Raw genomic sequence first — 26,019 nt, forward strand, 5'->3', positions numbered from 1 at the left:
TATTTACTGTATGATTCTCTGTTTAAAAAAAAAAACAGCATTTCTATAGCGCTACTTTCATGCTTATAGCATGCTCAGAACGATATTGATCCAATCTCATTTGTGGACTGGGGGAAGGGTGTCTGGGAGAAGGTTTTCTGTGCTGCCTTTAGGCAGTCAGTAAAGTCGAGTCGAGCCCCCTTCATTGGTAGCCATTAGTGGCCAAGCCAATTTCAGGCGTGACTTAGCCTCTCGAGCACGCTTGTAGAAGGATGCAGGATAGTCGTAAGCTGTCTTGGGTTCGCCAGACGACTCCAGTGAGCCAGAGTGAGAGGACATGTTCTTGTAGTGAGTTCGATTTGTTGAACTATCAGTTTACTTCATCTCATCTCGAGTAGCTCAACTTTCACACTTGTGCTCATTGCGCTGCCGGCGTTTAATTTCTTTTGTAGACCAGTTTGGGGGCGAGAGTTTTCCGTGCTGCCTTTCTAGGCGCTCAGTAAAAACAACTTTGCTCGAGTCGGGTGCTGCGAGCCCCCCTTGGTAGGTAGCCAAGCGATTGAAGCCCTCAGCTACACACACACACACACCAAAGCTTGCCGGATGGAGGATATGAACCTAAAAAGGAGGCAAAAAATGTATTTTTCTTTTCCTATCGTTATGACGTTTTGTAACGTGCAATGTACACATTTTAAGACAAATTTCCTCAAAGATTATAAATATAGAGATCTATAAAGGTCTTATTATCTTATCTTATATATTACAGACTTACTTACTTACTTACTTAGACTTAGGTCCTCCCGCGCCGTTTGGCGCATTGGGCAGCAAGCTGTCTCCATAAAGATCTGTCGTTAGCAATGTCTGAAGCCTCCTCCCACCTGGTGTCCACTGTTCTGAGGTCCTCCATGAAGGTGTGGCGCCAAGTAATACGAGGACGTCCCTGTTAGCGCTTTCCTCGTATTGGCTTCCCTGTCATCGCAACTCTTGGTATACGTAGTTCATTTTGTCGTAGAACATGTCCCGCAAACCTCATGCGACGCTCTGTCACAGCCTCACTTAGTGTTCGACTCCCAGTTCGACAAAGGATTTCCTTGTTTGAGACCCGATCTGTGTAACTGACTCCCAAAATCCCAATATTAAAGACATAAATTCAAAAAGAAAAAAAGATGAAGATAATTACGTCCTACCCATTTCACGTGTCAATCTAGTCATGCGTGTTAATCAATGACTTAAACTCTGCTAAGTCGTTGGTTTTCCTGGCTGATTCAGGCAACACATTCCATTCTCTAATGGCACTAGGGAAGAAAGGGCATTTGTACTTGTCTTTTATAATTAAGAAGAAAGAAAAAATGTGCAAATAGTAACAAGCACACCTTTTCTTCGTATTAGAACGAGACATGGTGTAAAATTGACATCTTATCTTATATAATACAGACTTTACTTCAAAAAAAGAAGATGATTACGTCCTACGCGTCATGCATTCAGTCATGCATATTAACCAATGACTTAAATTCTGCTAAGTCACTGGTTTTCCTGGCTAGCTCAGGCAACCCATTCCATGCTCTAATAGCACTAGGGAAGAAGGAGCATTTGTACAAATTTGTCCTAGCATATAGTCAACATTAGTGAACAAACTATCCCCTGTGTTAAAGATAAGATCTAAATGAATACGACTCCTAGATAAGTATGCGGGAGGTGCGCTCGATTGAATGAAAGAAGCAAAAAAGAGACTCGCACTGTTTCGCACCGGAAACGGAATCGACATGGTGCTAAACATCAACAGTAGAAGGTCACGCTACGGTGCCGCCTTATTGAGTTCTTGTGTTGATAACATCTTGATTAGTGTCATAGAATGTTATCGAGCAATGATTGATAAAACGTTGGACATAGACTAGGAAACAAAAAGTAGGCTAACATTAATATTTTAAGGTATGAACGTAAACATACAAAATGAATTGAGAACTTACGCAATTAAGATATAATCATATATTTGACACTTATCATTAAGTGTAGCATTAGACTCGCGACACTAGTCTTAGATTAGATCTAATCAGTTATAGATCTAATAATCTAATATATAAAGCAGAAAGTAAGGCGATGTATGTATGTATGTCTCGAACAAAACTTAAAAAAGTTTGACCAATCTTGATAAAACTTGGTACACAAATTGAAATTCTTTAGTTCATGGCGGAGACTAGTGTATGATTAATGCCCCTCCCACAACTGGATGGCCCTAAAAAAAAAGTAGACAAAAAGAACCTAATTGTATCTCATAATAAAAATTAACAAATCGGGTAAACCTCTTTACACAGTTGCTTAGATATGAATATGTCGGTTGAACGGGTAAACTCATTTTTATACTCTCGTTATATTTTAGTGGCAAAATAAATAAAAAATGTGATGTGAACATTCTCCATTTTTGACATCGATCTAAATTCAATCCAGGAGATCAGTAATACCCAAATTAAGGCCCGCAGGACGCCGGTCTTATCCGGCTAGTTTAATATATAAATCAGTAGTGATGGCCTCCTTATATTTAGTAGGCTATTGTTCACAATGAAGTTATCCTTTTTTAAGTTCTTTGAAGTTTTATTAGTAAAGATCTATTACGCCTACAACGGTTTAGCTGTCTACCAGCAGTTTGGTCCTACAAGTCAACGAACGGTAAAAACAATAAGTACACTGTTTTTTTCATTCACTAAGATTCAAACCTGGCATGACTATTTATGCGCTCATTTACTTAACACAAACATACCATCTTCCTTTCAGAGCTTAAAAAGAAAAAAAAATCCAACAGGCCATTTCGGTTGTTGAAATGGAAGCCAAAGAATTGCAGACGTATCGCGGTTTCATAAAGGATCATTTCCATTGGCTGCTTGGGTCTAGGAACGTGCACCACGACCTCTTCAGGATGCTCCCACTTAGAATATTAGGTGAGAGGTAACTCTTGTAAAATTACGTATATAATTATTTCCCTTTATTTATGCATTCTTAAATTCAAAATACATGAAAAATTATTTCCCATTGGATACATATGTGTGCAGTTAATTGAGGTGGTTACACTTTTTTCCCATTAATCTCAATCTTAAGGCTTGCTCATTTGATTCTGTTTTGTCTCTACGGTCGATGTATAAACATAACATATATCACGTTATCATCGTCTCTTTGAAAGAGGATGTGTAATTGATAAGACAAGATTCTCCCAAGCTCTTATAGAGTTTACAATTGTATTTGTCACGTGGTGCACGCTTGAAGGTCCCGAGAGAAGTGTCAACAGGAAGATTGGAAAATGAAACTTTTTATTTCCTGTTCCAAAGTGTTACTATGACATATAAAAAAGAGCGAAGACAAGGTTATATCGGGTCTTTTAGTGAATAAGTTTGAAGCTTCATGTTAAATACTTATGGGAATCTATTAATAAAATCAAGTTATATGGTGTCTTTATAGTGTGTGTAAGTTATATGGTGTCTTTATAGTGTGTGTAAGTTATATGGTGTCTTATTAGTGTGTGCAAGTTATATGGTGTCTTATTAGAGTGTGCAAGTTATATGGTGTCTTATTAGTGTGTGCAAGTTATATGGTGTCTTAATAGTGTGTAAGTTGTATGGTGTCTTATTAGTGTGTGCAAGTTATATGGTGTCTTAATAGTGTGAGTTCAATCTTTTCGTGATTTCTAGTGGGAGAATTACAGCATTTTATTTCGTAAAGAGGATTTCTTAACACAGTGATGCCCAAAGTACGGCCCGCGGGCCAGAACCGGCCCATGGGATCTTTCCATCCGGCCCGCCGAAACGTTGGCACAAAAGAGTAGAAAATCAAAAAAAAGTTGAAAATGTATCTTTACCTTCGTTAGGGCCCTCACTTTTTCTGTAATGGATTGGTACCACGACCTTTAACGAGTGTGCGTTTATGAGTTTATGAAAAGGAACTCTAAATGTAGAATCTATCAAGAAAAGTGAACGGATCTTTCTTGCGGAACATGATAATAAGCAAAAATATTTGTTTTGTAAAGAAAGTCTGGCTGTTTCAAAAACAACATCATATATAGCGGCATTATAAAACACATATGAAAGCATTCTTGGTTTGAGCTGCGTATAAAAGATTGGTTAAACTACGCCAAGAGATTGGAGTGTCGATGGGAATATTTACCAAAAAAAAAAAGAGACAAGAAAATAAGTTGGAGGTTAAGGTAGCTACAATGTTACTCACATTTTAAGTAAACAAATGAAGCTATTTTTAGACTCGTAAAAAAACGATAGACTTTAAATATCCCATTAAGTAATGTAAGTAGCAGGTCAAATAGTTTCACGTGAATTTGATTTGATTGTTGTACCTTTTTGTTGATGTGGCCCGCGACACGCGTGTCGAAAGTCAAAATGGCCCGCAGGTCGAATTAGGTTGAGCATCACTGTCTTAACAAATATCTCCGGTATACTTTGAACATTGGATCATCCGATTTATAATTTATCTTCTGCATATACTTTGACTCGTTTGCATCGTGACAATATCATTACCGTATTCTTCACCCTCCCATTCGTCTGTCTTATCTTCTTATCTTATATATTACAGACGTTACTTGAAAAAAAGAAGATAATTACGTCCTACGCATTCCATGTGTCCATCAAGTCATGCGTGTTAATCAATGACTTAAACTCAAGTCGTTGGTTTTCCTGGCTGATACTGGCCAGTCCGTTGGGGCACCACACAAGATCTGTCAAACTTCTTTTTCCATTCCCCTCTATCTTTTGCCATAGATAGAATATCTTTAAATTGAAGGCCACGTTATTCATTTATGTTGTTTACCATCGCTTTCTCTGTCTGCCTCTTCTTCTTTTTCCATGTACTTCGAGCCCTGAGTGTAATATGGCCATAGAGTTTTATTCTATAATCTTTTAATTTGTTAAATTTCTTTTTTTTATTCATCTATATGTTTATTTATAGATTAAACTTGTTAGTTAGAACAGTCTAAGGGGAAGTAATGAGCTTGACTTTTTTTCTCAACATGCAAATACATTATGGGCCTTGAGATAGGTTCTTGCTTTGTATCCATGGTTATTTTGATTCAAGGTTACGGCTACGCAGTTGGTGTTGGTCTGAGATTTCGCTTCTGTCAGAATGTCCAAGACTCGTTCAAGGCGGTTGCCATTAGTTTCGTCGTCTGCCACACGCTAAACAAAGTTCAAAACGAGGTAGGTTCAAGGTCGCCGACTCAATTATAGCAATGCTGAATATTTGGAGAATTTTTAAAAGTATTATTTTATGGGCTTCCTGCTGCATGGTCGTGTAGTATGTGACTTGGACTGATGACTCGATGGTCCCGGGTTTGAACCCTGCCTCCCGCCCAACTTGCGTCCAACATGCCGTTTGAAGTGGTGCGGCCCTTGACACGTGTCGGTAGCACATATAACCCAAAACCTACTTATTTATTTTTAAAACTTTACCTACCTGACTACCAGGGCCAGCGCTACCGGGGACCTATGCGAAACGGATTGCGCGGGGCCCAATCTGGGTAGAAATAAGGAGAACAAGTGAAAATTAAGATTTTGTATTAGAAAATAAATTCGTCTTTGCATTTTATTCACTCTAAGTACAAAATCACTGTCAAATTACATAAAGAGCCATTTACAGTAGATGGTAGTTTTCCAAGAAAAAGCCGATAAACATTCAGATCTGCATTTTAGTTTTAGATTTACTATCGCATTCGCTACTGATATTTTTTTTAAAGATCGAGATAGATTTATATCTATATTTATATGCCAGTGACTATAAAATTAATTAAATTATTGGAACTTCCTGTTTTGGATAAAATTCGACCTATTATTACGTTTTTTTTAAATTAAAGCTGACAATCAATGCCGTTTTTTTTTTAATCGCCAATAGGATTGGCGTTATCCATATTGAATGACACCCCAATATGACAATTATCGAGATATTTATGCGTTTTCAGGAGATTTTTAAATAATTTTAGATTTTTCATGACTTTTTCGTAAATAATAAGTTCAAATGGTTTAATTTAATAATTTACACCTAGAAATAGCCTATGAAAGTGCGGGGCCCACTTCGGTCGCATAGGTTGTAGTGACCAAAGGCCGGACATGCTTTCTACATAAATAGTCATTTGAAGCTACATCTTACTGGTAAGAGCTAGACCTAGTCGCACTATGTAGATACAGATGGTGACAAAGAAAGCTATAGACATTGAAAAAAGCATTGGTCTCAGCTCTGGAATAAATGGGTACCAGACGAAAAAATGGCTGGCCCCTGTACCACCAAAGAAAACGCAACCTTTATCTGCGTTATAGATGAACGGAAATATCTCTCCAGAATAGAGCTCTCGCGTCTCCACTCACACGAAAAAATTGCTCTACGAGATGAGCCCTGGTCATTCTAGACCAGCGGTTCTCAACCTTTTAAGCTCAGCGACCCTTTCTTACAGTCCCCCTCTCTGCCGCGACCCCCCCCCCCCCACCCAAACAAGACACAAACACATACAGCAATAGAGCAGAAAACAACAATCCATATTTTCGATGGTCTTAGGCGACCCCTGGCAAATGGTCAATCGACCCCTAATGGGGTGGCGACCCACAGGTTGAGACTCATATGTCAAAGTTGGTTTTAGGTCTAAGTCTCGTGTGCCAGAGTTCTTTACATTCTAATAAAGTCAAAGATAACAAAGGATTGACTGAATTCGGAATTTATATTTACTAATTAACATGACATGTACGTAAAGAAAATATCGCACCGGTATCGTAGTTACATTTTGCATATATAATAAAGATAAATCAATGTAAACCAAACATAATTCATCTGGCGGTGTTACAGCACAAACACGACCATGATGAAAAAGCTCTTGTGCTGGCTCAATACTGCAGTCATCACACCGACACAGGAACAACTCTGTTAAAATCTAGCACACAGTTAGTGAGTTACCTCCCCTACCGGGCCTATAGACCCTAAAAACACGCTTCACGGTGACATCTATTACTAGATCTACATACGCGAATATCGAAAAGTATTTCTCACATTTATTATTTATTATTCAATCAAACTTGGTCTTATCCAGGTAAGGGTGAAAAACTAAAACCCCCCAAAACAGGGTCCTTAAGGGAATGCAGGCACGACATGGCCTAAAATTGTGCCGATGTGCCTAAAACCAAAACCAAACCAAACCAATCAAAACAATCCAAGGCCAAGGAACTCCAGCGTCCTCTAACCAGTAGGCCTACAACAAGACACTTTGCACCAACACAATAGCTATAATTCACAATGCTACACCGATGCAGATGCTATCTACACTATCTAGGATGGCTGCCTGGCCGTGCGGTTTGCGCGCTGGACTGCCGTTCGGATTTATCGACGGTCGAGGGTTCAAACTCTGCCCGCTCCCATCCCCCGTCGTCCTGCGGGAGGTTTGGACTAGGAAGTAAACTATCTTCAACTCTGAAGGAACATCCGAAACATGTAAAACATTTTACAAACAAACAAACATCTACATAATTACTAGCGTTGCTATGTTAGTTTACATGGGCAAAACTAAACGAATTACGGTTGATCAAAATCCAGTTGAACAAAGTTAATGTTAATTTCCTTTTTTGTCAGATGTTTACAACTAAACAAATGGTCGTGGTGGCTGCAGACACTCTGGCCTTTGACACCCTGGCTTTCTTACTGCTCCCGACTTTGACAACGTATTCTGTTAGCAGGTATGGCAGACCGAAGTGTATGATCAAAGTAGTCTATAAAATGTTGGCAAAATGTTTTATGGGTCGGATGTTCCTTCAGTGCTGAAGATATAATCTACATCCTAGTCCTAACCTCTCGTAGGACGACAGGGGATGGCAGCGGGCTGGACTTGAACGCGGGACTATCGAGACGATGACGTAGAGGTCATCTGATTCTGTGGGCCAAGGTTTACGAGGGTGTCATGTGGCCAGCACAACGATCAACCGTCTTTACTTTTTCCCGTGCTAATATCAGGTACCCCCATCAGAGGTGAACCCAGAGGCGCCCTGAAAATCCCAAAATAAAAAAATCCCAGTCTTCATCAGGATATGAACCCGGGACCCTTCGGATCGGAAACCAAGCTCTTTACCACTCAGCCACCGCGCCTCTGTAGTTCAAATGAAGACTCCTAAAGAATTCGTCTTCTTTGAAAACATGGATGAAGAAATTAGTTAATGGACCTCATTCACCAATCGTAAACAAACAACATTTAGCCACGTGGTTCTCTATCTCTTCTATATAATTTACGATCTCATGTTTAATTCATGATGGTTCTCACGTGACCGTTTGTTTCGTTGTTTTATCAATAAGATCACGTGACTAAATGTTGTATGTTTACGATTGGTGAATGAGGTCCATTATAATACGTAGATCTGCCTAACAACACTCACATAAGTAACACACATGGCTGCCTGGTCGTGAGGTTTGCGCGCTGGACTGTCGTTCGGATTTATCGATGGTCGAGGGTTCAAATCCTGCCCGCTCCCATCCCCCGTCGTCCTGCGGGAGGTTTGGACTAGGAAGTAAACTATCTTCAACTCTGAAGGAACATCCGAAACATGTAAAACATTTTACAAACAAACACAACATTATAGCATTAACTCTCCTTGTTCGGGGGAATAATTCTAGATACCGACGACCAGAGGCGGCCTTAGCAGCACGCGGGGCCCGGGGCGAGTATCATACACGGACCCGTGTTCCGTAAGCGTATACAATATATTTTTACCTTACCTCATCAGGCTAACGGGCTCGTTCACCTCTAATGTCTAATTATTGTTACAAAATATTGTACCCTAAGTATATACTATACTGTTGGCGGTTTGACTACATTACTTATTATATTGTAATTGTTCTGCAGTAAGGATTTCCATTGTAAGACTTTCTCTTTAGTTCAATAATATTGGTTTTAGTGGCCTTCCATCAACGTAACTAATGATTCAAACAAATTTTGCATGAAAAATCAATTAACTAGATAATAATAATTTGTGCTATCGCGGGCCCCCCACAGGCGCGGGTTCTGGTGCGGTTGCCCCACTGGCCCATACACAACACATATACATCAAACTTACACAAATACCCAATGCAAACAAAAATGACACTTGTTTACCTCTACTGTCTATTCATTTCGAGACTATGCCCTAAACCCCCCCCCCCAAACCAATCAGAACGTGACCTTGCCTAATGGCCAGGCCAGTTGTAAACATGGTCCCTGACCACAGGACAACTTACTCAAGTGGACATGTCGACTAGAGTAGGCGCGGTGTAACGTCCGATAATCCCGTTAGACAGGCTAAAAACGTATCGGATGTTTAGTAACGGATATGTCTTGTTATAAACTAAGATATCATTTCTGATGTTTTACATGTTTCGGATGTTCCTTCAGAATGGAAGATTATTACATCTTAACTCAAACATCCCGTGGGACTCCGGGGCAATGGCGGCGGGCAGGGTTCGTACCCTACACTATCGAGAAGACAGTCGAGAGAGCATAACTCACTGCCAGGCCACCCATTCCAAGCATAGGCCTACATTTATATATTTATAATTTAAGCCTGCAAATATTATTATTATTATTATTATTTTTCTTATCCTCTTATCTTGTCATGCATGTTAATAAAAGAATTAAATTCTGCCAAGGTTTTCCTGGCTAGCTCAGGCAACCCATTCCATGCTCTAATAGCACTAGGGAAAAAGGAGCATTTGTACATATTTGTCCTAGCATATAGAACAAGAAATGTGCCTTTATCTTTGTGTTTTTCTGGGTATTTTATTAGGTTTTGTTTTTGTATTTAAAGATTATGGTTCAGTGTTTTATGTGTCTTTGTTTGAAAAGTTTTCCCTCTTCTGTATTTGCTTAATGAAGACCTGACATATATATTTTCTTTTTCTCTACCAGAATGGTGCGATCCTACATCAAAAAACGCAAGCATTATTCTAAAAGCCTGATGCACTGGGCGCCAATTTTAGCAAGCTTGCTTGTGCTACCCATCGTGGCGTGTCCACTGGAAGCGTTCGCTGAACGAATCATGACCACCAGCGTCAGGACACTCTACAGCCTTCCCGTCGTCCATTAGCAGAACACTGAGCGCATGTCAGGGATCAAGATTTTGACGTCATCAATAAATGCTGTCTACGTTTCAGTCTTAAAAGCTCAGAGGTGGCGTTTTGAGGTCAAGCATACGCCAGTGTGAATATAGTCAAATAGTGTCATCTTTAAATTGTGAAATAAAGGTCATCCTATGAAACGAAACAAAACATTCTGATGGTAAAATAGAAACAATAAAATGTATATTTATAAATTCAAATGTCTTCAAAATATTTGTTTGATAATTCATTTATTGTAAATTAGACAATACATTGTTTTGTGATTGTAGTGATGGTTATTATGCAAAAAATATGCTTTTAAAAAACCTTAGTTTAAACTTTAACGGATTAAAAGGGGTTTAATACAACTTTTTTAAGAGGCCATGTAAATAAGAGTTCACTTTAAACTTGTCATTTTAAATAATTTTTATGAAGTTAGAATTAAATAATCATCATAGATTATTTTCCAAAAAAAAAAAATAATAATAGACTCAACCAAAAAGTGATAAGTAATATTAGAGTAAGTTCCCTTGTTTCTGAATCATCTACCTACAAAAACATAATTTTTAAAAATTCTGTATTTGGAATGACTATACTTACAATACCATGAAATGATAAGGCGAAGTCACGAAGACCTTTGGGAACGCATGCGTCCTGGCTGAAGACAATAAATAACGCCATGAAGACCCTCAAGAATTCATTCGTCCTGACGAGTATAGTTTCGAAACACCTTTCGCCTTTGTTAAGAGAGACCATTTTTAGTAAGCTTATATCAACTCACTCTGTCTGTTGGGCATACGTTGACAAGACTACATTACAAATAACTATGTTCTGCTGGAGGCCGGAGTGGACAGTATAGAAGCACTAATTACCCTTCGACCGCTGCGCTGGGTCGGATACTTATCCCGCATGGGAGACGCACGCACGGCGGTCTTCTTTTGCGAGCTGAAAAGAGAACGCGCGTAACAAAACTGCCCCTAGTAATCGCAATAAAGATCATCTCAGGCGTCATTTCGTCCTCCCTGGCATTGATGGAAAGGAGCTGGCCTCTGAAAGAGAAAGTTGAGCTCTCATAAAGGCTGCGGGACAAACATTTAAGACTACCTTTACTATTTTAAATGTGAATAGACCTTGCTTTTAATGATTTAACTGTATGGACTTTAGCTCTGGTGATATGAAGGGAGAGTAATCCTTGAAGGATTACGGGCACGACATGGCCTAACTTGTGCCGATCTGCCAAAAACTCAAGACTCAAACAAACATTTGAGACTCAACGAAAAGCCATTATTGAAGACAGGCGCAGAAGAGGGAAAGAAAATGCATATTCAACATTAAATAGACTGCCAGCGGACAACGGCTTTGTCTTATCTTATCTTATATAATACAGACGTTACTTCAAAAAAGAAGATGATTACGTCCTACGCGTCTTGCATTCAGTCATGCATATTAACCAATGGCTTAAATTCTGCCAAGTCACTGGTTTTCCTGGCTAGCTCAGGCAACCCATTCCATGCTCTAATAGCACTAGGGAAGAAGGAGCATTTGTACAAATACGAGACGCGGGGTTTGCGTGGTCATGCGAAACACTGCACTAATCATTAAACTTCAGAATCGAAGACATTGCCGTTATGTTGGCAGCTATATCTCATTTAAATGTAAACATTAACGCGAAAATGCAAATAAACTTTATCTTCTTCTTCTTCTTTATAAAACTCTCAATGCTGCTAGTAAGATCATATGCAACAAACAAAATGAAAAAAAAAAATGAAAGTGCGACGCCAAATTATACAAAGACGTCCCAGTTTACCTCGCATGAAGATGTATGCCTACTAAATCATATCTTATCTTATCTTATATATTACAGACGTTACTTCAAAAAAAAAAAAAGATAATTACGTCCTACGCATGTTCCTAGGTCAATCTAGTCACGCATGTTAATAAATGACTTAAATAATGCTAAGTCGCTGGTTTTCCTGGCTGATTCAGGCAACCCATTCCATTCTCTAATGTCACTAGGGAAGAAGGAGCACTTGTACGAATTATAATTTGTTTAATAAAACATCCCTGCTCACTACTCTATCACCAAGGCTTTTGTATACATCTATAGATAATAAGCCCCGTGTTCGCAACATGCCTTAATGTTAGTGAAGTTACATAGTTCAGTGTTGTTGTTTTTTTCGTTTGATATGCGTTAGTGTAAATTGCGCACCATCAAAAGTACAGATGAAGTCATGAATGCGCACGAGGATAGCTTGCCGCAGTACCATCATACGTAGCTGTTCCAGGAGGTAGTAGTGTATTTGTCTTTTCTCTGTTTTTTTTTATATTTTGCAATTTAAATACAAACAAGCTAGATCTATTCCATAGAACTAAATAGGCAAATAAAAAAAAAAGAAATTAAATTGTGTTAAAGTTAAATTCTATTCTAGATCTCTGGATTATGTAGTTAAATCTAAGAATATCGTGTCCAAACACAGTATCTCGAGCCAGAATTTTCTAGATCTAGTCATAGAATCTAGAAGTAGATTAAGATTAGATTACACCTGATCTAGTTTGACTAGATCTATGATGATCTATGATTCTATGTATAGCCTTAGGCTTAGGTAATTGAAGGCCATAGGGAAAGTGAATAGGGTGGCCCCAAATGAAATAGACTAGAAAGCCTTCAGGATAGAAGACTCAAAAGTAAAGTAGCAATTATACATAAAACACTGAACCATAATCTTCAAATACAATCACAAAATCTAAAAAAAATAATCAGAAAGACACAAAGATAAAGGCACACTCCTCGATCCATATGCTAGGACAAATGAGTAAAATGCTCTTTCTTCCCTAGTGCTATTAGAGCATGGAATGGGTTGCCTGACCTAGCCAGGAAAACCAATGACTTAGCTGAATTTAAGTCATTGTTTTAAAGTAAAGTCTGTATTATATAAGATAAGAAGAAAGACAAACACAAATTAAGACTTAAAATATGCAATGAATTAAAACCCTTCCTGTATCTATATCTAAATTAATAAATAAGTTAAATTCATAAAACGTCGATCTGCTATGAAATATTCATGGAAAATTCACGATCACCAGACTAGAAATAATGTAACATTTTACCAAATGAACAAACAATTTAGTCTTCTGAAATATGTAGTCTAACAAGTAGATCTAAGAATTCTATGAATAAACCTTAAATTATAGTAAAGACTTAGATCGAGGCCAGTAGACATAGAGCCGTAGAGTTCTGCTTTGTTTGAGATTTGATCCTTGTGTCGCTTAATTTTCTCCTAAAAAAATTTCCTTAGTGAGGCCCCTAACAATCGAAGTCCTAGGCGGTTGGGTTGCCCAGTCTGCCTATATCTAAGGCCGGCCCAGGAATAGATTTAGATACTAGAAACTCTAGATCAGGGGTGGGAAACCTTTTATACCGAGGGCCGCATGTGGCCCGCGGGCCGTAATTTGCCCACTCCTGCTCTAGATCGAAAGATTTCCCCTCCCTCTCTCCCCAGTCTAAACTCAAATCTTCACTAAAGGATTTCATATTTTTTTTTACCCAATAAATGTTATTATTAATTACAATACAGAATCCCTGTACTGTGGATTAGTCATTCATCATTACTATAATATAGATTTGGATATCTAATGATCAGCTGTGCTCATAATACCAACTGCACTCTTTTTTTACTGCACTGTTACTTGACTGCACTCTTACTTGATTGCACTCTTACTTGAGTGCACTCTTACTTGACTGCACTCTTACTTGACTGCACTGTTACTTGACTACACTCTTACCTGACTACAATCTTACTTGACTGCACTCTTACCTGACTGCACTCTTACTTGACTGCACTCTTACCTGACTACACTTTTACTTGACTGCACTCTTACCTGACTGCACTCTTACTTGACTGCACTCTTACCTGACTACACTCTTACTTGACTGCACTCTTACTTGACTGCACTCTTACTTGACTGCACTCTTACTTGACTACACTCTTACTTGACTGCACTCTTACCTAACTGCACTCTTACTTGACTGCACTCTTACCTGACTACACTCTTACTTGACTGCACTCTTACTTGACTGCACTCTTACCTGACTGCACTCTTACTTGACTGCACTTTTACTTGACTACACTCTTACTTGACTGCACTCTTACTTGACTGCACTCTTACCTGACTGCACTCTTACTTGACTGCACTCTTACCTGACTGCACTCTTACTTGACTGCACTTTTACTTGACTACACTCTTACTTGACTGCACTCTTACTTGACTGCACTCTTACCTAACTACACTCTTACTTGACTGCACTCTTACCTGACTGCACTCTTACTTGACTGCACTCTTACTTGACTGCACTCTTACCTGACTGCACTCTTACTTGACTGCACTTTTACCTGACTACACTCTTACCTGACTACACTCTTACTTGACTGCACTCTTACTTGACTGCACTCTTACCTGACTACACTCTTACCTGACTACACTCTTACTTGACTGCACTCTTACTTGACTGCACTCTTACCTAACTACACTCTTACCTGACTACACTCTTACTTGACTGCACTCTTACCTAACTGCACTCTTACTTGACTGCACTTTTACTTGACTACACTCTTACTTGACTGCACTCTTACTTGACTGCTATCTTACTTGACAGCACTCTTACCTAACTACACTCTTACTTGACTGCACTCTTACCTGACTGCACTCTTACCTAACTACACTCTTACTTGACTGCACTCTTACCTAACTACACTCTTACTTGACTGCACTTTTACCTAACTACACTCTTACTTGACTGCACTCTTACTTGACTACACTCTTACTTGACTACACTCTTACCTGACTACACTCTTACCTGACTACACTCTTACTTGACTGCACTCTTACCTAACTACACTCTTACTTGACTGCACTCTTACCTAACTACACTCTTACTTGACTGCACTCTTACTTGACTACATTCTTACTTGACTACACTCTTACTTGACTGCACTCTTACCTAACTACACTCTTACTTGACTGCACTCTTACTTGACTGCACTCTTACCTAACTACACTCTTACTTGACTACACTCTTACTTGACTACACTCTTACTTGACTGCACTCTTACCTAACTACACTCTTACCTGACTACACTCTTACTTGACTGCACTCTTACTTGACTGCACTCTTACTTGACTGCACTCTTACCTAACTACACTCTTACTTGACTGCACTCTTACCTAACTACACTCTTACTTGACTGCACTCTTACTTGACTGCACTCTTACTTGACTGCACTCTTACCTAACTACACTCTTACTTGACTGCTCTCTTACTTGACTGCACTCTTACTTGACTGCACTCTTACTTGACTACACTCTTACTTGACTGCACTCTTACTTGACTGCACTCTTACCTAACGACACTCCTACTTGACTGCACTCTTACTTGACTGCACTCTTACTTGACTGCACTCTTACTTGACTGCACTCTTACTTGACTACACTCATACTTGACTGCACTCTTACTTGACTGCACTCTTACTTGACTGCACTCTTACTTGACTACACTCATACTTGACTGCACTCTTATTTGACTACACTCTTACTTGACAGCACACTTACTTGACTGCACTCTTACCTATAAATTCATTTTTGTTAGCAATATGCCACGCTTCCATATGAAGAGAATGGTTTTTGTTTGAAGGCTTTAAAATCCAACTTTTTAAAACTAAAGTGCACAGTTGAGTTGAATATTAAAAACATCAGTAGGAACAAGGAGTATTTTCACTTCGACTAACATTATATTGTTACGATACTTCGTGTATGTCCAAGTCACCATGTCCATTTTTTTCATGTCCATTTCTTCATGTAAAATGTCCTCGTGTCCATGTAAGAAGGCCTAATTTCTTTCTATCCCACAGACTGAAGTAACAGCAGAAAGTTTCGGTAGATTTTGTTCATCAGTTTCTACTCCACTGTCAGGTTACCATCTTGAGTTTCTATCATCATGAGCACAGACACCTTCTTAGAACTACCACTTAGGCTAGCTGGTAAGTCTCCCTAGAACTACCACTTAGGCTAGCTGGTAAGTCTTCCTAGAACTACCACTGAGGCTAGCTGGTAAGTCTCCCTAGAACTACCACTTAGGCAAGCTGGTGAGTCTCCCTAGAACTACCACTTAGGCTAGCTGGTAAGTCTTCCTAGAACTACCACTTAGGCTAGCTGGTAAGTCTCCCTAGAACTACCACTTAGACTAGCTGGTAAGTCTCCCTAGAACTACCACTTAGGCAAGCTGGTGAGTCTCTCTGGAACTACCACTTAGGCTAGCTGGTAAGTCTTCCTAGAACTACCACTTAGGCTAGCTGGTAAGTCTTCCTAGAACTACCACTTAGGCTAGCTGGTAAGTCTTTCTAGAACTACCACTTAGGTTAGCTGGTAAGTCTTCCTAGAACTACCACTTAGGCTAACTGTAAGTCTTTTAAAGAACTCTTCGAATGCAGTACTATATATTGGTAGAAATATGTTCAGAGAATCTACATAATACTGAACCATATGCTGTGTAAGTTCGTCCTAACTAATAAGTGACAATATTAAATCTTACTCTATCTAATATATTTGTTAGTCTATGTAGTTTAGGCAGAGACTGTTTTTATTAGCGGCCACCGAAAGGGCAATAGCCGTTATTAGTTTCATTCACTGATACACCTGTCCATTTTCCCCATCGCTTTCAATCGCTTTCCTGGTCTTCTTCGTCATCTTCTTCCTGGTGCTGTTCCCCGAAGGAAGGTCTTTTGCGAGCCCTGAGGACCTTGTGATGTGGCCATAGAGTTTCAGTTTATGTTTTTTTGACAGTGATTAGCAGATCATCGTGGGTTTCAATAGCTGTATTAATCCTGTTTCTAATCTCTTCATTCGTGATGCGGCCTTTGTAAGTGACACCTAGGATTTAACTATATCTTTATAACCATCATTCATTGAATACATATGAATATTAGAAATGTAATAATAATTACAGTAATAAATCTCCGTATCCTGTAGTATAAAGTCAAAACAGCACACTATTTTTCCTTGGCACAGTCTGCAAAAGGCTGACTAGAAGAAGAAAAAGAAGTAGTATCAAGTCGTTAGTCGAACTAACACTACAACTGTATCGGCAGGACTTTCGACCCGAGCACGTCTCTTCTTTTTTGTATCGACGGAGATAAAGTTGCAGTTGTTGATAGTTTGTAGTTCATTGGTTCTGATATTCTTCCTGAAAATAATGAAACCTGCCATTTTTACCTGCCGAGGCGGACCACTTCGGGTGCCCGATTTTGAGTTTGTGTTTCCACACAAACTATCTTTGTAACATCGTTTTAAAATAGATTTTCGCTGTTTCATTTATATGTTTTTGTTGTGATAAATGTGTTTTTATCTTCAGAAACGATGTTGAAATATTAAAAACAATACAACCTTGCTCAATTATCAAGACAACTATGCTCTTACTGACATGTTTCCATGACAACACGTATTCGTTCTATTGTCAGTACTGCCATGTTTCGTTGCCATGACAACACTGATACGTTCTATTGTCAGTACTGCCATGTTTTGTTGCCATGACAACAGTGATACGTTCTATTGTCAGTACTGCCATGTTTTGTTGCCATGACAACACTGATACGTTCTATTGTCAGTACTGCCATGTTTCGTTGCCATGACAACACGGATTTGTTCTATTGTCAGTACTGCCATGTTTCTTTGCCATGACAACAGAGATATATTTCCTCTACAGGCTATGGTTACGGCTATAACGAAGCGGCCAAGTACGCCGTTGACTATGAGCGTCTGCTGATAACCATGGCAAATCTCTATATATTTTGTCATGTCGGATTCAAGGCTTTTGAAGCAGTAAGTATTACACCTTCTCTCATTCATTCGCTCATTCATTCTATCTTCCATACATTTATGTATCCATCTTTTCACCCTCCTATTCTTCCATCTATACATCCATACCAGCCATCCATCTATCCACCCATCCCATCCCAGTCATCCATCTATCCATCCATTCTATTCATCCATCCAACATTCCATCCTATTCATGATTGAATCATCTATACATCCGTCCATCAATTCATGTATACATCCATACATCCAACCATATTTTATTCATCCCATTCATCCATCTATTCATCTTTCCGCCGATCCATTCATTCATCCATATATCAATACATCCAACCATTCATGATACATGCCATTCATCCATCTATTCATCTGTCCATCCATTCATTCATCCATATATCCATACATCCAACCATTCATGATACATCACATTCATCCATCTATTCATCTGTCCATCCATTCATTCATCCATACATCCAACCATTCATGATACATCCAGAGGCGTAGTGAGAGGGGGACAATGGGGTACGATGCCCCGGGCGCCACCCTCAGTAGGGTACCACACGCAGAGAGGTACCAAAAAAACTATTGTAGATATTTTATTTAGGAAATACATTCTAATGTTATTTGTATATAGTATTAAATACTTTTTATTTCAAAGCCTATATTTCTATGTGAAGTTCATTGAAAATGGAGGAGGGGGGTGCAAAAAAGTTTCTTGCCCCGAGCGCATGTTTTGCTCACTACGCCTCTGGATGCATCCCATTCACCAGTCTATTTATCTGTCCGTCTATCCATTCATTTACATATCTCAGAGGCATCGACGCCTTCCAAAAGCTAATATTCCCTGGTTCATTTCCTTTAGAATGACATTACTTCTGCCGCCCTAATCTGCTTAGACACGCTTGTCTTTCACCTGATTGCAAGTGTCGTGGTTCCATTATTCACTGGCAATATCGTTCGCAGGTAAGAATACTGAATCAAAAAAACAAGTTAACACACCACGTGATCAGACACCACGTGATCAGGCACACATGGTCAAACACCAGGTGATCACACACGACGTGGTCAGAAATGATCAGTTTTTTTTTGTTTTTTTTTAAAGAAAACACATTCCTCTAATACAAATGCGTTATGTTCAGCGCCCTGTTATGATTAGCGCCCTATTATGTTCAGCGCCCTGTTATGATTAGCGCCCTCTTTCACTAAGCTCCAAATTAGGTGCTTTGAGACGCTATAAGAAACATCCTCGGAGGAGATGTGTTTTAAGAAACATCTTCAGAGGAGATGTGTTTTAAGAAATATCCTCAGAGGAGATGTGTTTTAAGAAATATCCTCACAGGAGACGTGTTTTAAGAAACATCATCAGAGGAGATGTGTTTTAAGAAACATCCTCAGAGGAGACGTGTTTTAAGAAATATCCTCAGAGGAGATGTGTTTTAAGAAACATCCTCAGAGGAGACGTGGTTTAAGAAACATCCTCAGAGGAGATGTGTTTTAAGAAACATCCTCAAAGGAGATGTGTTTTAAGAAACATCCTCATAGGAGATGTGTTTTAAGAAACATCCTCAGAGGAGATGTGTTTTAAGAGACATTCTCAGAGGAGATGTGTTTTAAGAAACATCCTTAGAGGAGATGTGTTTTAAGAAACATCCTCAAAGGGGGCTCAAGGTTCGATACACCACTAGGGCAGAGTTGTGTTTACTGAGCGTCTAAAGGCAGCACTAGTCCACAAATGAGATTGGGCCATAGCGCTCTGAGTATGCTATAAGCATGAAAGTATCGCTATATAAAAGCTGTAATAAATGAAATCAAGAATTGAACCGCCCATTTTCTTCTCTTTTCTCATTTTCAAACATTATATAAGACATCAAAAAGCTAAGGGCCCCTAAAAAAATATTTAGTACTAACATATAATATTCGGACTTCTAAGGGCCATTTCAAGACTAAATATGGCACTGAGCACAGCCCGCTAACAATACACTTCCAGTCTCCTGTCCTGCGCCCCCCTTTCCATCTTGTTTAAGGTGTAATCAAAATCAAAATAGCCAAGCTGCAACGTATTCAGAACAATGCCGCACGAATAGTCCTTAGAAAAACAATACGAGATTCTGCTACTACGCTCTTGCGCACGCTCCATTGGCTTCCCGTGAAAGCGAGAATCGATTACAATGTCGCAACACTTTGTCATCAGTGTATATATAACAATGAGATGCCCTTGTACCTTAGCGAACTGATTACTCCATATGACCCCAGAGAACCCTGCGCTCAATGGACTCAACGCTTCTAGTGGTGCCACGTTTCTCCCTCAAAAGCTACGGTCTGCGGGCTTTTTCAGTGCACGGACCACAAGTATGGAACTCACTCCCCATTGATCTCAGACAGACATTATGCTACACCACGTTTAAGAAGAACATTAAGACCTACTTGTTTAAAACTTTTTTTAGATTAGTTTGACCCTCTAGCCGTCGTGTTTGTGTTTGTAATGTTATTACAGCGCCTTGAGCCTACATTTTGTTTGTTAACAGCACTTTATAAATAAAACTATTATCATTAATCAAACCAAAGCTGTCCGCCTCTTGTTCGCGTCGCAGGGCGCTTTGTGACGCGAGTTGAACATTTGCGAAGAATTCTACCTAAGCCTCTGTTTATACAAGTTTGAGTTTTTCTAATTAGCATTTTTGTGTTTTCATCTTAGTCTCGGCTCCGAAATAGCGAAATGGCGTAAAATTTTTATCGTGAAATAGATGAGTTTTCGTTGCCATCCAACTCTAATTGGTGCCTGACTTTATTTGGGGAAAGTAAAGGCGGTCGGTCGCTGCGCTGGGCACATGACACCCTGCTAGTTAACACTTGGCCAAAAAAACAAACAACAACAGATGACCTTACAATCATCTGCCCTATAGATCGCGACGTCTGGAACTTAAAAGGCGAATTTATTTTCAAACGTCATCGATCAATATCACGATAAAATCTAAACATAGTTATCTCCCTTTGTTTCGTTTTGCATTGTAAGATCCGGTTAGCATTCAGTTAGCAATAAAAAAATACAGTCACATGAAAAGAAGAGAAAGGGATTAGGAGAAATGTAGGGTAAATATGAGGAACTTATTTAAAAAAACGGAATTTTTTTCTTTTGTAAAGATTTTTAAATAAATACATAAGCTACACAATACCAAGAACGCTATTTTGAAAGCTCTTTACAGCCAACTATATAATAAATGATACTTTGTATCACAAGCGAAAGAGATTTGAAATTTGATTTTACAGTGCTAAAAAAAAGTTAAAATAATTTTTAATATAAATTTTGGAAGTCTAGCTTATCAACACTTTCTATACCCAGTACACCACATATGCTCCCAATAGTTTCTTATTCATAGTTATTCACCATTAATGCAAATCTCCAATACCAAATTTACATAGTTCTAGGTCTAGGATTAGTTGAACTAAAAACTATAATTAAATCGTGCTGCGCTGGGCTTTATCAATCATACGAGCTACTCAAAACTTATATAACGCATTTAAATATATTTTAATTACTTATAGCTGTACAAAGTTACTTATAGCTGTACTAAGTTACTTATAGCTGTACAAAGTTACTTATAGCTGTACTAAGTTACTTATAGCTGTACAAAGTTACTTATAGCTGTACTTAGTTACTTATAGCTGTACTAAGTTACTTATAGCTGTACAAAGTTACTTATAGCTGTACTAAATTACTTATAGCTGTACAAAGTTACTTATAGCTGTACAAAGTTACTTATAGCTGTACTAAGTTACTTATAGCTGTACAAAGTTACTTATAGCTGTACTAAGTTACTTATAGCTGTACAAAGTTACTTATAGCTGTACTAAGTTACTTATAGCTGTACATAGTTACTTATAGCTGTACTAAGTTACTTATAGCTGTACAAAGTTACTTATAGATGTACAAAGTTACTTATAGCTGTACAAAGTTACTTATAGCTGTACTAAGTTACTTATAGATGTACTAAGTTACTTATAGATGTACTAAGGTGGGTTACTTTCTCCTCGGAAGTTAAGACGTGGACGCTAGGGCGCGAATATCTCAAAAATCAACATCGAGGCATTCATAAAGTTGGACGAAATAGGACCTTGTTAGAAGTTTGCGCTAACGGAAGCTTGAAAAATCTAGGAACTCGCAGCTTCCGAAGAGAACAGAATTCACCTAGGCAGTTTTTTATAATCTCTCATACTCGTCACTCTGCTTAACTCTTCAGTCTTGTCCACGAGCTGATGCACAATATTCGAGCAAGCCCGAGGCTACATCGTTGGGCCCCAGTTATAATAGTGGTGGCTGTTTTGATAATTATTTCCAGACCTTTGGACAACGTGGTGAATAAAATCATGGATGCCACACTGAGGAAAGTATTGAAAAAATAGAAAAGATGCTCGCTCTGCAGTCACACAGGGGGGATCCTGTCATCAACTACGGTCTAAAAATTGATTGGTTGTGGTAAATCACGTGCTACGTAGGTTAAGCTTTTTACGAAACTGGCTTATTGGTTAAGGAAACTGAGCAGAAATAAACGAAGCGAAACAAAAATGAGCTGTTGTGTTTTAATATTTTTATAGATTACTTTGTACTGACAGTTACAGAAAATATATTCAAGTTTTTTTTTGTTTTTTTTTTAGAACGGAAGAAAAAAGAGTCTGGTTCTAGAAATTATAGATTAGTTTCACTTAGGCCTACCAGGGCCGGCCATAGGCAAACTAGGCAGCCACCTAGGTCCTCCGATTGGTGGGGACCTTACACAGGACTCAGAGACTTTTTCTAGAGAAAAAAATTGCCCATCATGGATCAAATCAACAAAAAAAAAGCATTAGGGTTTATTAAAAGAAATTTCTATAAATCAAATAAGAACATAAAACTAAAATGTTATTTAACCTTGGTTAGGCCAATAATAGAATATGCATCCTCCGTTTGGGACCCCTCAACTCAAGAAAACATTAAGAAACTGGAACAGACACAAAATAGAGCAGTGAGATTCATAACAAACGAATATTCAAACATTTGGCTACAGTAACACCTTTAGTAAAATCACTAAATTTAGAAAGCCTTCAGGACAGAAGACTCAAAAGTAATGTAGCAATTATACATTAACACTGAACCATAATCTTCAAATACAAAAATAAAATTAAATAAAATACTCTGAAAGACACAAAGATAAAGGCACACTCCTCGTCCCATATGCTAGGACAAATTTGTACAAATACTCCTTCTTCCCTAGTGCTATTAGAGCATGGAATGGGTTGCCTGAGCTAGCCAGGAAAACCAGTGACTTGGCAGAATTTAAGTCATTGGTTAACATGCAAGACTAAATGCATGACGCGTAGGACGTAATCATCTTCTTTTTTTTTTTGAAGTAACGTCTGTATTATATAAGATAAGAAGATAAATCTCAGACATAGGAGAACCCTTTGGCTGTGGGTCAACTATCCTAGCACTAAGTCTCTACCATGATTCAAGCTTTATTCGCGAATGTTTAGATCTACTCGTTAGTCTACATCTTATCTTATATAAATACAGACGTAACAGTTGATTAAATCCTACGCGTCATGCATCTAGTCATGCATGTTAAGTTGATCTTTAAAAAATGTGGCCCGTTAATTAAAATTTAAAAAATAAAGAGAAGGGGTAGGGTTTTCCGGTCATAATTTAACAATAAAAAGCCTACGAACAAATCAACGGGCTTAGCAGGTGTGTACTACAAGTCTACTAAATATTATTTATTGATAGTGAAGTAATGGCTCAAATAGAAAGTCATCAGTTTCCAGAAGGATAACTTGTATAAAAAAAAGCGTTTTTTTTTTTTTCCTTTTTTTTTTGCTCTAGTTTTGCATCGTAATAATGGCGTCTGTACACCCAAACTACCCCCTCCCCCCCAAAAAAAAAAAAAAACTGCTTAAAATATTTGCAAGTCAAATAAAAATGTTTTTCTTTAAATCTGAAGACTACATGTATTAAAATGATGATTAAAATCAGGACTTTGTTTTTTTGTTTTATTAGCGTTGCAGACGACGTCATGGACAAGTGTCAAGTCAGTCCGAGGCTCCAAAAGTGGATCCCAGTTATAATAGTGGCGGCTTTCTTGATACTTGCTTCAGAACCTTTCGACGATGCGGTCAATAAGGTCATGGACGTCACGCTAAGGAAAATACTGACCTAAAAGAGAGATGTCCACCTTGCAGTGCACCAGAGAGTGTCTCCTAGGACACGGACGCTCTGAATAAATGTCTAAATATTCATTAGTTGTGGTGATTACGTGATATGGCTCAGCAGAAAGGATAAGATCTTTTTAAAAAAATCGGATCTTGGTTAAGTGGTTTGGAAGACAAGAAACAAATAAACGAAACAAATGATTGTGTTTTGTTGAATGATTTTTTGCATTGTATTATGTAATATAAGGCATAGTCTTCGATTCTGAAGATTAAGGATGATAGCAGTATCTTACGTGACCTGTGGAGTAGCTGGGAGTTTTGGGGGCCTGGGGGGGGGGCTTGACCTCTTTAGGAACCCCCGCACCTTGACATTCGACATCATGACATAAAATGATGGCGCAATATTTAATGGAGAAACACATTTCGGACACTCATTTGAGGGTTCCCCTCAAGTGGGGGCTCGGGGGGGGGGGAATTTCTAATTTTGGATTCCCCTAGCTACGCCACTGTACGAGACCTACATTTTAAGTCACATTTTATGCCCTTGTCTTGCCGGGTCTATTTAAGTTTTCCTGTCGTCTTCAGCGCCTGTCTTCGGCAAGGGCTTTTTCTTCTGGGTCTCAAAATGTGTGTCTCGTGACCTTCGTGTGAGTCTCCATCTGTCTCTTTCAGAGGCCATCTGTTGTACGATAAGCTAACAACAAGTCCATAGAAAAAAAAAAATACTGTTACAGAAACCAAAGCAGGAACTCAGCCACTAAACATAGTGAGAGGCCGGAGTAGAGCTCCACAAAGGAGTATTCTTAAAGTATTTGTTTTCTATGGACTTGTTATCAGCTTATCGTACAAAAAATATAACGATTTTTTTTTGCCTGGCCACTTTCCTTGCAGACGTGTCCTGTTTGCTTGTAATGACGAGCTCCTGCTGGTATAGCTCTGAGGGTCCTTGGGGCACCAGGATGTCACACTGTGGCAAGGGTATGTGCACCAGGTGGCAGATAATTTATAATCGGCTTAAACGTACTTGAGGAATTTTATTCAGTCATGGAAAATAACATTTAAATTACTAATACTGGCACGCGAAATGGAGAAAGATGGACGACTGATCATGTGTGGTGCCCCAACGGTCCAACAGACTGAGAATAAGGAGAAGGTGAAGATAGTAAACCAAACATATTTAATTTCTCATTGATAAAATAAAGGGGAAAAAAAATTATGGTGATCGAACCCGAGACCTTCGCGATATTGGATCTGAGTACTGACTTGCAGCAGCGCCACCTGTGAGCAGCTTTAAACGTGACCACCGCGACCCCGTGTCCAAGGCGCCGGCTTGAGCCACTAGCGCGTTGCCACTTTGTGCAAGCCTGTGACGTGGCAACAAGCTATTGGTTGGTTTAAGCTGTCGACAGGTTGCGACGTTTCTGGTCAGTTGTGGGGCCTTGTATAGAACGGTCTCGATGTAATCCACAACAATCGCGTGTTTGGTACGACAATCCAACCATATTTATATATTATGTTATATATATATTTATTGGCTTTTATATAGCGCTGCTTTCATGCTTATAGCATGCTGGGAGCGCTTTGGTCCAACCTCATTTGTGGACGAGTTGGGGGGGGGGGTATCTAGGGGTTGGTTTTTCGTGCTGCCTTTGGGCGCTCGGTAAGCACAACTCTGCCCGAGTCGAGTGTCGAACCTCAAGCCCCCTTCTAGGTAGCCAAGCCAAGCTCGCATTTGGATGTTGTATGGTCTGGGACTACCGTTGTGCGAAATTTTGACTTTAAATAAATAATTAATATTTAGGTTTTTAATATGGTTTTGAGTTTTTGACTTGATTTGTTGTTTTCACTAAGACAAACGTGTGAGCTAAGAGAAGGAATGTAAAGAAATCAACCAACAACTCATGGCAC

The 26,019-nt window shown here is 38.9% G+C and overlaps 2 protein-coding genes across 4 annotated transcripts; both read left to right on the forward strand.

Moving 5' to 3' along the window:
- The first annotated feature begins 1,731 nt into the window (after positions 1-1,731).
- On the forward strand, positions 1,732-10,286 carry LOC129921992 (uncharacterized). Of its 2 annotated transcripts, none has more exons than XM_056005665.1 (5): positions 1,732-1,908; positions 2,749-2,912; positions 5,047-5,168; positions 7,579-7,682; positions 9,878-10,286. In XM_056005665.1, the coding sequence occupies exons 2-5, from the start codon at positions 2,795-2,797 to the stop codon at positions 10,053-10,055; spliced, it is 522 nt and encodes a 173-aa protein (XP_055861640.1). In that variant the 5' UTR covers positions 1,732-1,908; positions 2,749-2,794; the 3' UTR covers positions 10,056-10,286. The 2 variants fall into 2 exon arrangements, with proteins under 2 accessions (XP_055861640.1, XP_055861641.1); XM_056005666.1 differs by having other exon boundaries at positions 1,732-1,884.
- A 2,001-nt stretch (positions 10,287-12,287) lies between these two features.
- On the forward strand, positions 12,288-24,313 carry LOC106074170 (mitochondrial fission process protein 1-like). Of its 2 annotated transcripts, none has more exons than XM_056005673.1 (5): positions 12,288-12,353; positions 15,972-16,100; positions 17,822-17,937; positions 18,794-18,894; positions 23,960-24,313. In XM_056005673.1, the coding sequence occupies exons 2-5, from the start codon at positions 16,058-16,060 to the stop codon at positions 24,117-24,119; spliced, it is 420 nt and encodes a 139-aa protein (XP_055861648.1). In that variant the 5' UTR covers positions 12,288-12,353; positions 15,972-16,057; the 3' UTR covers positions 24,120-24,313. The 2 variants fall into 2 exon arrangements, with proteins under 2 accessions (XP_055861648.1, XP_055861647.1); XM_056005672.1 differs by lacking the exon at positions 23,960-24,313 and adding an exon at positions 22,170-22,498.
- The last annotated feature ends 1,706 nt before the right edge of the window (positions 24,314-26,019 follow it).

This window comes from Biomphalaria glabrata, chromosome 12 (genome assembly GCF_947242115.1).
Source record: "Biomphalaria glabrata chromosome 12, xgBioGlab47.1, whole genome shotgun sequence".
In the NCBI taxonomy this organism is placed as follows: Eukaryota; Metazoa; Mollusca; class Gastropoda; family Planorbidae; genus Biomphalaria; species Biomphalaria glabrata.

Coding starts and splice junctions, on each gene's coding strand:
- LOC129921992 (XM_056005665.1), top strand. CDS start 2,795: ATGGAAGCCAAAGAATTGCAGACGTATCGCGGTTTCATAAAGGATCAT. Junction 2,913..5,046: donor GCTCCCACTTAGAATATTAG/GTGAGAGGTAAC, acceptor TTTTGATTCAAG/GTTACGGCTACGCAGTTGGT. Junction 7,683..9,877: donor ACAACGTATTCTGTTAGCAG/GTATGGCAGACC, acceptor TTTCTCTACCAG/AATGGTGCGATCCTACATCA.
- LOC106074170 (XM_056005672.1), top strand. CDS start 16,058: ATGAGCACAGACACCTTCTTAGAACTACCACTTAGGCTAGCTG. Junction 16,101..17,821: donor ACTACCACTTAGGCTAGCTG/GTAAGTCTCCCT, acceptor TTTCCTCTACAG/GCTATGGTTACGGCTATAAC. Junction 18,895..22,169: donor ACTGGCAATATCGTTCGCAG/GTAAGAATACTG, acceptor TTAACTCTTCAG/TCTTGTCCACGAGCTGATGC.